We start from the raw sequence: 12,841 nt of genomic DNA, 5'->3' as shown, positions 1-12,841 counted from the left end.
CTGCCCCCCCCCCCCTTCACCCACCCCCCCATATGAATAATAATCACATGGGGATTTCTGCATCTACAGCCTTATATTTTTAGTTTTATGGAGAAACCAAACTGAAAAAAAAACTGTATCAATTAAAACACATTCATTTACTTTTTTCTTTACATTATAATAGTTTTATATTATAAAACCTTGATCCACAAAGACCTGGTTCTGTGACCCCCCCCCCCATAGTTTCATTTTCTCTTTTCCAACTTTCTTTTGATTTTTTTTCTCCCCTCCACACCTTCCTGCTCCCTCTCTCTTTCCTCCCCCGTTTGCTGCTTCGTTTTAAATCTATGATTTTCTGAACATCATTTTCTTGATTTTTCTTCGCCCCAGGGAGACATTCTCATTCCAGCCTCTCTCTTTTTTCACCTCATTTCCTCCCTCCTGAGTGAATCTTCCAGACGGGATGTGTGAGGTGACGGTGTGGCCTGTGGAGGAGAGGCCGACGGTGGTGTGTGTGTGTGTGTGTGTGTGTGTGTGTGTAAAAAGAAGTGGGGGTTCTGATGGGGAGGGGGGTCTTGTAAGTACTGCTTTATAAAGGTACAGAACAGATTGAAGGATCAATGCTGGACTATTTCAAATCAGATCCTGAACAGGACCAGGAGACGAGGACATGTTTCTATCTGGACTAATAATTCACTACGACTTTGACATCAAGTTTAATAGAATGTCATAGAAAACCGACTCAACAGTTAAACAACAAACACTGATGGATCCTCTGTTAACACCTGCTCATCACCTGGTACCAGAACAAACAGAGAGACCCTCCAGAACCAACGTCTCAATGTCCGTCTCAACCCTCGTCTCATCTTCCTCCTCCTCACAGTCAGAGATAAAACCTTTTTTTCTGACCACAGGTTGGTGGGAGCACAACAGTGGAAATAAATATATTGTAAAATGCAAAATAACATTGAAATGAAATAACTGAAATAACTGCTTCTTCTCACAGGCGAGATGAAAAAAAAATCAATACATCAATTCACCTGTAGTGGTTGTAGTGGGGGGGGGGGGGGGGTGGCGCAGGGAGTAAAAACAGCTGCAGAAAATACTAGTGTTTGTTCCTCCATAAAAAAAAGAGAAATCGTCCCTAATTTTACTAATTGATCTGTACTTAGACCTTTATATGGAAATGAAGATCGTGTTTTTCAGCCGTGTCTCATCCCGCAGTAACAAAGGTTTTTAAATACATGATATATATATTTATATTATATATTTATATATAAACTGAAGACCTCACTTCAGTTGGCCAGAACCAGTAAGTACATGCAGTAACCATGTCTTACCTCCAGGGCTTTCCTCTTGCTGTTGAGCAGTTTGGAGATGTCCCGGGCCACTCTCTCCACCAGGTCCTTCGGGTTGTTCCTCTTGATTTCAAACTGGCTCTTCTTCTCGCTGTAGATCTGCAGAAGAACACAGAGTAAGGTCAAAGGTCAGATGATGATGATGATGATGAAGCCACAGCAGGAGTGGGAACAACCTCAGAACCATTAGACACTGAGCAGAACCTTAACGGATGAGCTCTTTCCAGACTGGGTTCAGTCTGGGAGAAATAAACACTCCAGCAGATCCAGCTCTTTCCAACCAGCCTTATTTACAGCTCAGTGACAACATATTTGTCACCTATTCCAATGGTTTACTGCAGGCTATCCTCAACCCAATGTGCCACAGAGTACAGGGGGTGGGGGAGTGTCTGGGGGGGGCTCTAAAGAGACTATAAACCTTTATAAATCAACAGACTTGTATTTGGGAAGCTGCGAGGGACTGGGACGTTGGTAGGAGACAGATGCTGGGACCACTGACAGAGGAGGGTAATTGGGAGATTAAAGTGCCTCCGTGGCTGAGTCAGCAGCCAGTGTTCTCTGTAGGAAGTGGGTTTTACAAACAGAGCAGCGTCACAGAGACTACGACTCACTCTCCTGCCCTGAGACACAGGTTCAAGGCATTGAAACATCGCGTTTACTTCATTTGTTTGTTTGATAGAACAGGAATTTTCCTGTTCTATCAAAGCCTCACCATGACTTAGTTTAATCGTTTTTTTAATTATTCAGTCTTTAATTCAATTGATTTGGTAATAATAACAAAACAAAAATAAATAAATCAAGATTAACAGAACCAGGCCGTTGTCTGAGGCCTGTGATGTCAGAGGTGGAAAAGGAGTGGAACCCACTGCAGAGCTCTGACAATGAGAAGGAAATTGAAGTCCAATAGAGAAGTCATTCATCACAGCACAAAACAGTTTTTTGGAGAATCATGTCAAATGTTTCAGGGAAATGTGTTAATAAACTGGAGTAACAGTGAAATCTGGTTAATACAAATAATCCCATTAATGTCAACAGTGACTTGGTGTAAAGTACAAAATAAAGTGTTTGGACTGTTTGAAAACTGTATGTTGTTTGTACACAGTCAGCCATGATACAGAAGGATGGCAGGTTTGAATCCCGACCTGTGGTGAACCACAAAAACTCTCTTTCTTCCCTCGTCTTTGTCAAAGGTAGAGGCTAAAATCAGGACCTTGGACAGCTCTAACAGAACATGACTGAACATTGACTTTCTGTATGAATCTACTGGTTAAACATTAACTACCCAAAGTAGGGGTTTTTGGGGGGGGTGGGTTTTGTTTGTTTTTAAGAAACAAACAGTAGTTCCCTGAACATCAACAAAAAAATGTTTCTTCTCTTAAAACTCACGCTTTAATCAGAGCAGCTACAACAAACACAGCTGGGTTTTCACTGAGGACATAAACAGTAGACCATTATCTGCAAAACCAATCATCTCCACACGGGGTACACTTTAGCCGTTGTTCGCATCTTTCACGCGATTCGGACGATGCGTTAATTAAATGTTGAAGCCTCGGCTCCTGGAGACAATCGATGGTATTTGGGATTCAAATGTCAGCACCTCACGGTACCGTACCGTCCAACCTGACTCACATCAACGTTCTCACACTTCCTCCTGAAATGTCACGGTAATGATCTGCTTTTTCAGTCATAAAAAGTTCTGTCTGTGGGATTGATGAGTTGATGTGCAGCAATTAGGAGAGGAAAACACCGGGGTCCACAGGATCCATCTCTGTCAGAGTCAGAGCTGGGCCGGGGGCCAGAGGCAGACAGAGCGGCCCCAGAACCTCACACCACGCCAAGTAAGCACTCGGGTGAGATTGAACCGTGTCTCAGTCTCCCCCGTCTGTCTCCCAGGAACACAACATCCAAACTCTAATTTACGGTACTGAACCTGGTGAAAGTTTTACCGTAATGTCATTAAAAATGTGTCTTAAAAATCTTTATAATAAAAAATAAAAAACTGTGGTTTTGACTTGTTTGGTTTGGAAACGTCTGACACACACACACACACACACACACACACCCCTGCCATTAACCGTCAGCTCTAAATACCACCGTCCTCACAACAGTAGTCAGAAGTGTTTGCACACTGTTGAGCATTTCACACACACACACACACACAGAAACACACACACCTTTTCAGAGGGCTTTTTGTCAAGGTGGAAGACGCCATTAATGGAAACTTATTAAACCATAAAACAAGAGCAAAGTTTCCACTGCTCCACAGACAGACCATAAAACCCGCAGCATTTTAAGTGGTGTATATTTTAAAGTCAATTTGAAAACCATGTCAAATTTGTTTTCAAATCAATATTCATTGCCTTAATGTCTGTGTGAGTCACGGCGGCGGACGCTGGAGTGTCTACTCTCAGCTTCAAACAAAAACACAACAGACAAAAGTTCAGCAAATCAAATTTACATGTGATTAAAAACTGAAAAGGTTTTGGAATAAAAAACATCACAGACGTTTTTCTTTTTTTTTTTTTTTTTTGGAGGACCCATTTATTGGAGGATTTACCGAGTGAATATCTTTAAATGTAATTTTACCTTTTATTACTGGTCTTGAATATAAGATTTAAGGTAACAATGATGTCACTGTGTGAGTCTGTGTTACTGAAAATAATGAAACAACTTCCCTGGATCATAAAAAGCCAGAGTTAAACCCTTGAATCCTTGAACAAACTTTAATGACAAATGGACCCAGATGAAAAGTATCACCCTAACAGCACTGCCATTACACAGTCCCCTAGTGGACACATGAGGAGCTGCACATCAACCAGATGGAGCTGTGGTCTAAAAAAGGAAACAGAAACAAAAAAAAAAATCACGGGCAAAAGAATTATGGTCTGAACGACGGGCTAATGCAGACGGACGTGCAGACAGATAATGTTCTGACTGACCATAAACAGGCTGCAGGAACATGGACATGTCCTGAGGGGACATTTAAAGACTGTAATAAAAAAATAATCTGAATTTAAATTGTTCAGCTACACTTATTCACAGCAATTTCCTCCCATTTCTATGCATCATGGGGGATTAGGACAAACGTGTTCACTCTTCTTTAATTCAGTCGGAAGACAAACGTCATTTTGTGCTGAAATGCTGTTATTTTTTTATTATTATTATTATTATTTTGGTTCATGCTGGTCTGAAAAGGACTGAGAGACAAAAGAAAGTAGTGAGATCAAAAATCCTTCTGTGTTCTGACGGGTAAAAAACCAACAAAATAAAAAGACAATTCAGCATCTGTCATTATATGATGTTAAAAATATTAGTTATTGAGTCATTTCTGTAATAACATGTTTAAAAGAATGAAGGTGTGTTTTTTGTCCACATTATCCCTGAGCTCCGTTACACTTACTCTCTCTGTGCATTAGTTAAGATTGGCTTTAATTTCACTTCATTCCATTGATCCACTTTGATTGATTTCCTTTAGTTGACTTCAGCATAAACTAAATCCAATATGAATTACATGCGGCCAATGGGGGGCGACGTGCTCAGACCATTGACTCCAGTTGGTTAAATGATCTATAAAGTCTCAGCCATGTCTTAAATATCAGCAAAGTGATTGATGGTCGTTTTCCAGCAGCACCGTGGACGAGTTCCATCCCAGGAAGCATGGAATAAAAGAACGTAAAAAAAATAAAATAAAAAAAGAGTGTGAGAACAGAAGCCAAGGTGTCGGTGTTAGTGACTGACGGAGGTATTTATGTACAGTACGTGGTGAAACTGGAGTTACGTCATGCCGTGGTAACGAAACACGGACCTCGTGTAAGTTCAGGTTCTACTGACCAACAGGAAACTTGATAAATGATAACAGGAAACTGCACTTGTCAATCATAATAATCCCTCCTCCTTTCACCATCATGTAATGTCAGGACAGAGGTGCTGGTGGTGCTGGTGGTGCTGGTGGTGTCATTTTAAGGATAAGCAGCGCGGCTGAATCACAGCGTTCTGCCTTCAGCCAATCAAACCTTCTGCTGCTAACACTTACACAGGATCTGACAGAAGTAACTCTGCCAAAATCTCACCAATATGTTTTCCCTGGCAGCCAGGACCCACAGAGACACGCTGACATATTCACACACACACACACAGTAACACCAAACTAAACTAACACGACGCCCTCGGCTCACACTCATCACACACACTCACATTCCCATCATTAGCAGTGATGACTGGTTCCAATGTGCCAAGCTCTGAGTGTCTCTGTAAACACACAGATGGAAAGACAGAGGGCGGCAGGACTCCAGGGAGTTAGTGTTAAAAAGTGGTATGATGACTCAGCAGTCGTCCAACATCAACCACACACGTCCTCTGGTCCAGCATGTCCACACCGAGGCCCTGGACGTCCAGTGTGTTTGTAAAGACGGCCAGAAAGGCTGGAAAAACTTTGAACGATGTTTCTGGTTCCATCAACTCAACAGACGACACAAAGAGTAAATGTAACTGGGGATGATTTCTTTCTGCCTCCGTGGCTTCTTTCCCACTCACTTGTTGACTTTTTTCCACCGTGTCCTGCTGCTAGCACTGATGTTTTTCTGCAGTGCCGATGTTTTTGTCCTTTCGTCTGTGTCTAAAAGAGAGGACTGCTTATCTCACTTGGAAGTCGCCCACAATAGGCCGTGTCTGGATGAAGCAGCGCCGACTTTGACAGAGATAGATGCCACATCATTAAGGAATATTAGTGGACTCTGCCGAGTAGAGCCAGCTTCCACAGGCCCCGGGTGGAGTTCAATAAGGGAGACAGACAGAGAGAGAGAGACAGAGAGAGAGAGAAAGAACGTACTGGGGTGCAGCTGCCCCAGAGAGGAGCTCGATAAGACACAACACACCAGGAGCCTCTCATTGTTCAGCGACGGCCTCGGGAGGAGAACAGTCAGACCGAGAAAGGAGAAGAAAAAGTAACTGCTCTGAAGTTGGCGTCTCTGGGAGGAATTCATGTTCCATCGAGCCAAGAAGAAAAAAAGACACAGATGGGTTCTTCAGTGTCACCTGCTTTGGTAAACACAGCGTATCAACACGGAGCTTCTGGTTAAAGATCTCCATCTCTGGTGTTCCAGCCCTGAATGTTCTCAATGTTCCTTCTGTAAACGACTGCTCCGTTTGTCCTCAGACCAGAGGTTGTCGTCGAAACACTGACTAAGACGTTGTGGCCGCAGGAACCGGTCAGGAAGACGGCCGTGAAAATGTGTTTCCTGCTGCTGATTAGCTACGCTAGGTTTATCAGCTAGCTAGCAAGCACCGCAGACACTATCTTTGGATCAGATCTCGTCCCAATCAGCTAACGTGCCCTCACGTGAGGACTGCTGGGATTGGCTAAAAAGAAGTGTACCGTAATTTAAAGAGTACAAGTTATCAGTTTAATCTGTAATCTGCAGGATACAGTCGTCGAGTCCAGGTCAAAGGTCACTGACCATAAGGTTTATCGTGTTGTAGTGAGGGGCACTGACCATAAGGTTTATCGTGTTGTAACGTAAAATAGTAACATAGATGTGTATCATCTTACTGACTTACAGTGGTATCACCTAAAGAGAGTGCATCAGGTTGTAGGTGATGATGATGGTGATCACGGCCAACACTTCATTACTGCTCAGTATCATTGAGTTTAAGGTAATATCACCGTCTCCTTTAGATTGAATTTCACACTCCAGCAGCCACAGCCGACATCATCAAATGTTACACTGATTGCACAAAAAAAAAACAGTTAATGCAATGATCAAGTCAAATGTCTAGTGTTGGAAAAATACAAACAGCTCTTTTTACAGACAGAGTTAAATTTAAATGACTCTTCTACCATAACACAAAACAAAGATCATCATCGCTGCAATCACAGGCTCTTCAGACTCCAAATCACCGCTGCACGTAACAACTCTGCACATTTGACAAAGTTGATTCCTGTTTTTAAACCAATAAGTCCCATCATTACAGCCACATAAATGAATTTATCAGTGTCTGGTTCTGCTGCTGCTGTTGCAGCAGAGAGAGTCTGTTTCTGTCGGCCGCCGTCTGATACCAAGGATTTATTGTTCCCAAAATGACTATAGCTCTTGATAGATTATTCTGTCAAAGTTTCCACAGCAGCCATTATGAGACGGAGCCCAGTTAAATGCTTGATCGTCGACACAGAGCTGAGCAATTTGTGGATATGATTCAATTATCTGACACATGACAGGGATCACATCAGGTTTGATACTGAGATATGGCGTCTGTGAAGTCGGTTATTGGTTTGAAACGCTATTGTGTTGATATTAAAACGGCACAGAATAATATACGTTCTGATATTTATCATACTTTATTAACTGTGGCTGAGAGGACGCTGCGTTATATCCTCCAATGAGACGACGATGATTGAACCAAATCAGTCGTTCTCAATCACACCATCGTTGTATCAGAGTTACACTGGTAATGTGATACGAAAACGAGAGCCCAGTAGGTGGCGGTAATGAACTTAAACTTGGCTTTGTCAGCCAGGAGGAAACATTGGCTTATTGTGTCACATTTAGATATTTGTTAAAAATGTGATTCATTCAATGTAAATATAAATGATTATATTTTTAACCTGTGCCACCACTGAAATATAAAGGATTAAAACCTGCAGCAAACAATAAATGATCTTTGACGAGTCATTACGGTTATAACATGAGTCTCAGTGGTTCACTTAATGCACCGTATGTCACAAAATGTACTTTATTTTCCCTGTTTCTTAAAATAAAATGAAAGTAGAAACTGAAGAAACTAGAACCTATAAACACCAAGACACTTCTAAACTTTCCAAATTACTACTCGTCCAACATGCTGGAAGGTCTCATTTTATTATCTAACTGAGTGAAAGTGTCAACAAACATTTGATTGCGGGCTCCGATTTTTAGAGAAGAAAAACAAAAAAGCTGAGTTCAATATTTACATATGCACCTGAGGGAGAGTGAGAGATTAGAGGGAGTAATAAGGAGAAAGGTGACGGGGAGGAGAGAGAGAGGATTAACTTCTGTAACATTATCAGAGGGGCTGTCAACTTCTGATTAAAAAAACAACTGCTGTAAACAAAAACACTTCACATCAGTGAACATCCCAACACTGTTTTACCTGCAGCCTCAGGTGAACTCACACTTCCTGAGTAAATATAAACAATCAAAAAGCTGACAGTTTCAATACATCTCATTTTCATTACATTAACAATGCAATAAACTAAACATCTACTTTGGAGCGGTTTTTCATTTGTCTTAGAACTTTTTGACTCTGCCACACATTTAGGATTCAGCAAAAACAGTGGCTATTATGAGACAGGAAATAAAAAAAAAATCCCATCTTGACAAATGGGAGTCCACAGCGATCGTTTAATTGCCCCGTTGGGTAGCTACTCACTAAATGGCCCCGTCGGCAGAAGCGGAAATTTGTGAGGAATCGGTGTCTGATCACAGCATTTAGCTGCTGTTGCTTTCCTGCAAAATCAGTCGAACATTTGCCAAAACTGGACGCAGGGATTCATAAAGTGAGTGAGTCGTTGGCCTGGAGTCGGACAGAAGAAATCAGGGGTGTGTGTGGGGACGGAGAGAGCAGACTCCCTCGTCCACACAGAGATAGAAACATTACACCAGCGTTTGGTGAACACACAGTGCTACAGCCTCGCTCCAGTGCACCACTCAGTGGGGGTGGGGGGTGGGGGGGTAACATGTGGCCACGCCCATAACAATCATCAGTACGTTCACTACGACTCTCATTATCACACGGCCAAACACATACTAAAACAGGAAGCAGAAGAAGGAGATTTCTAATTCAGCACCACGGTCAGCTCCACTGAAACACTGCAGTAGCAACAGGTAAAAGAGAAGAAAATAAACAAAGACTTCTGCTGAAAATGGAAGAGTATTTAATTGTTCTGCCTGTTGATTTCAGACAGACGGACAGACATGGACAAATTATTTGTAAAAATAATTCAGACAATTCTGTGAAACTGGATACATCTTAGATATATCTTAGATATAGTGGATGATCTTGTATGGCTGAGTGGTGATAGACGGTGATAGAGGTTGAGAACCACTGGACTATAATAACATCCCTATATACAGTATGTGATTTGTGCCTGCACCGAGTCATGTGTGTGATTGGACTATCAAAGTCCTCCTGTTGAGAAGACACAGTCCTGTGGAGGTTTTTTTGTTTTTTTTTTTGCTCTGTTGATGATGTCGCCTCCACTTCCTCCTCATTTGACTAATTACTGCACCACTTTCACACCACTGATGAAGCCTGGCACCTGTCCATCAGTCTGACTGTGAGCTTGGCTCGGTTCCATCTATACAGAAAGAGCTAAAAGCTGTCGTAAAAACGCTGTCTACGGTTTGGGGTTTTTTTTTGTTTTTTGTTTTGACAGAAATCGTTTTAAACAACAATTCTGTTTTGGTTTTTTTTTTTATAGGTGCTGTGTCACTGCTCCAAACTGCTGCTCTGTGACCACCTCTTCTCTTCTCAGCTTCAGCTGAAAGTGTTCAAAAAGTAACTGTTAAAAACAATCACCGGCTGCAGATCTGTCTTATTCCTCAGAACGCTGGAACTTTCAGCCACTGGTTGAGGGTTTGAACATTTCTTATCTAAAAACACGGGCAGGGCCTCGACCTCTGGGGGGTCAACATTTCTCCCCTCAGATCTTTGTCCTCAGTATAGGTTGAACCACTTCCTCCCTCCTCCTCAGAGTTCAACACTGATATTGTGCTCGGCACTAAATCTTCACAGACTAATTACACACTGACCACCATTATAACCAGCCAAAAATGTCACGGCTCTAAGAGCCTTGACAGTCACACACAAGCCCGTCCAGAGATAAGGGCGTCATTACCGCGGACCACCTTCCTGCCTTTGTGTCAGCGGGGGTCACGTGCACATCCAACCCTCCCACATCCCACGGCAGGAGACGCCTCGTTTCTTGCCTTTCTGCTTCGAAGCCCTCTGTTGAGCGTCACCACTTACAGCCCTTTAACAGGTCTGCAGCGACGCACTTAAATGAACGGTTCTCCAAACAGAATGATCTGTTACCATAGAAACACAACACTTAATGACGAATAACAGAAAATGACCTGTGGAAAAGAGACAGAGAGTGACAGAGAGAGAGAGAGAGAGAGAGGGAGGGAGGGAGGGATGGATGGATGGATGGATGGATGGATGGACGGAGGGATAAAGAAATATCTGGTGGAACAAAAAAGGCAATTTAGTTTGAGAGGAGGGCATGAAACCTGATTAGTGGTGAGTGTAAATGATCACTAATGTCCTTCTGTCCAACAGTAGAGGAAGAAAAGCCAGAGCTGAACCACTTCACTGAGCGACCGCCATCAAACCTTCAATAAAACACTGAGCTCTGCCCACGACGGACCATTAATTAGTGTAATCAACCTGCAGGTCTGTAGGTACTGGACTTATACTGTACAATTAATAGACTGTATATACTGTATATATATAGTATATAGTATATATACTCTCTATACATATATACACAAATATACATGTTCATATAAAAGGCAATGGAGCAAGAAATAACAACAACAACAACAACAACAATAATAACAATAATAATAATAATAATAATAATAATAGTAATAACAACAACAACAACAATAATAGTAATAATAACAATAATAATAATAATACAGAGGTGGTTCTTCACCTCCAGGCGACACAGAGACGATCATTTATCTTCCAGACACTTCACTACAACTGAGAAGTGATGGAGAAAGAATATTTCTTTTTAACATTCCAGTATGACAAACAGCACTTATATCAGCAACGACTCCTGAAGACTCACATTTTAACACGATCAATAAAAACAACTATTTCATAGTCATGTTGTTTTTATGCTGTTTTTCTGCTGTTTTTCTTTCTGATCCACATCATCAATCCTCTGCCCAGGATTTTATTATTTAAATGTGTGACACACTCTGACAGTTGAGTCTCCACAGTCTCAGGGTCAAAGGTGAAAAAGTCCACATGCTTTGGTCTGGACCTCTGGTTTCCACACACCTGGATCTGATCCCTCTAATCCAGATCACCGAGCTGTGCCGCTGCTGAAAGTCTGCAGGTTTTTGATCCTCTTTGCATGTTGATCTGATAATTATTCATAAAGCAGGCAATTAAATGTTCATTAAAACCTGCGGATACACAACTGTTCATCAACAACAGTGCTGCACGGTCAGGTTCATGATGGAAAACATCCACGGCCTCTGAGAGTCAAAACACTTTCTAAAAATCACGGTTGACTGACAAGCCAATAAAATGTGGGGGGGTGTGAGGGGTGAGGGCTCAGCCGTGTGTGAATTATGTTGTGTGCATTTTAAATCAGGATGACTGAGGAGTCTGGGAGGAGAGGCTTTGTCTTCAAACCCAGGATTGTTGGATAGATCTTGGTCAGATCCAGATCTTTTCTCTTCTACTAAGCTGACAGACGGTTAGCTTAGCTTCAAACACACGTCCTGAACTTCATCTTTACACAAATGCAACAAATGTATTGCTTTTTTTTTTTTTAGGTTTGAGTCTGTGCATCATCACAAATTAAATATATTAAATATATATTAATATATATAAATATATTAAATATTTATAATCAAAGAACTTGTATCAACGTCACACATTTCTAAACATTTTAGTGACATAAAATATATACATTACTTTTAATTTGTGCTGCATTTTCTGCAAATTATTTCACTTCCATCATATAATCAACCATCAAAACAGCTCAGCGTGATTCAACGTCATACACCATTTTGGTATCATATCCCATAATGCACTTCTCCTTCGGCGTGACAGATCACAGATCCACTCTGAGGCTGACGTTTACAGGAAGACATACGTTACACTTCACTCTGTCAGTTTCCAGGAAGACGTGTTCAGCTGATTACAGAGTGTGTGTCTGGTGGTTGGGTGTGGACCTGTTTTATGGAGTGTGTAATTGAGCTCAATATGTCCTAACATTAAATGGGTGTAGGCGCCCCCCCCCCTGGCCCCCCATCCCACCTCTGTAACCTGATGCTTCTTTACTTCCTCTCCAGGCCACAGTCCAACACTTACGTTACCTTATGTTTAGTGTTAAATATATCACTTGTCCAAACCAAGAGAAGCAGCCGACGACCGTGAACATCACACTGACCAACGCGCCGTTTTTCCCACATACACTTCCCATAATTGAAATTCTCATCATTTGACAGCTGCACAAATTGCAGTCATTGTTCATATCAACGTCACGGCGTCACAGTCTTGACAGAGTAATATTACACATTCACCACAAAATATATAATGTATTTCTGCCTATTACTCAGCCAAGCTGAGAAAATATGATGGAACTCAAGTGTTTACCACTCGGGGAGCAGGAGGAGCAGGAGGAGCAGGAGGAGACGCCGTGTTTGTATTTGTCCTTGTCAGGAGAACAGAGACGAGAGCGGACATCTCAAGTATTTAGTTTCCTTTTGTCAGCCTGACAATTG

General features: G+C 41.8%; 1 protein-coding gene across 1 annotated transcript in view; it reads right to left on the bottom strand.

The window, feature by feature from the left end:
* cacna2d2a (calcium channel, voltage-dependent, alpha 2/delta subunit 2a) overlaps positions 1 to 12,841 on the bottom strand; it is a 106,288-nt gene that overhangs the window by 74,899 nt on the left and 18,548 nt on the right. Inside the window, exon 3 of the mRNA XM_017036667.2 lies at positions 1,320 to 1,436. Within this exon, the coding sequence (XP_016892156.1) occupies positions 1,320 to 1,436 (117 nt within the window). The remainder of the gene's footprint in view (positions 1 to 1,319; positions 1,437 to 12,841) is intronic.

This window comes from Cynoglossus semilaevis, chromosome 11, assembly GCF_000523025.1.
Source record: "Cynoglossus semilaevis isolate Cse_v1.0 chromosome 11, Cse_v1.0, whole genome shotgun sequence".
Taxonomy (NCBI): domain Eukaryota; kingdom Metazoa; phylum Chordata; class Actinopteri; order Pleuronectiformes; family Cynoglossidae; genus Cynoglossus; species Cynoglossus semilaevis.
Note: the sequence above shows the minus strand (reverse complement) of the source record. Positions and strands in the feature narration are given on the sequence as shown.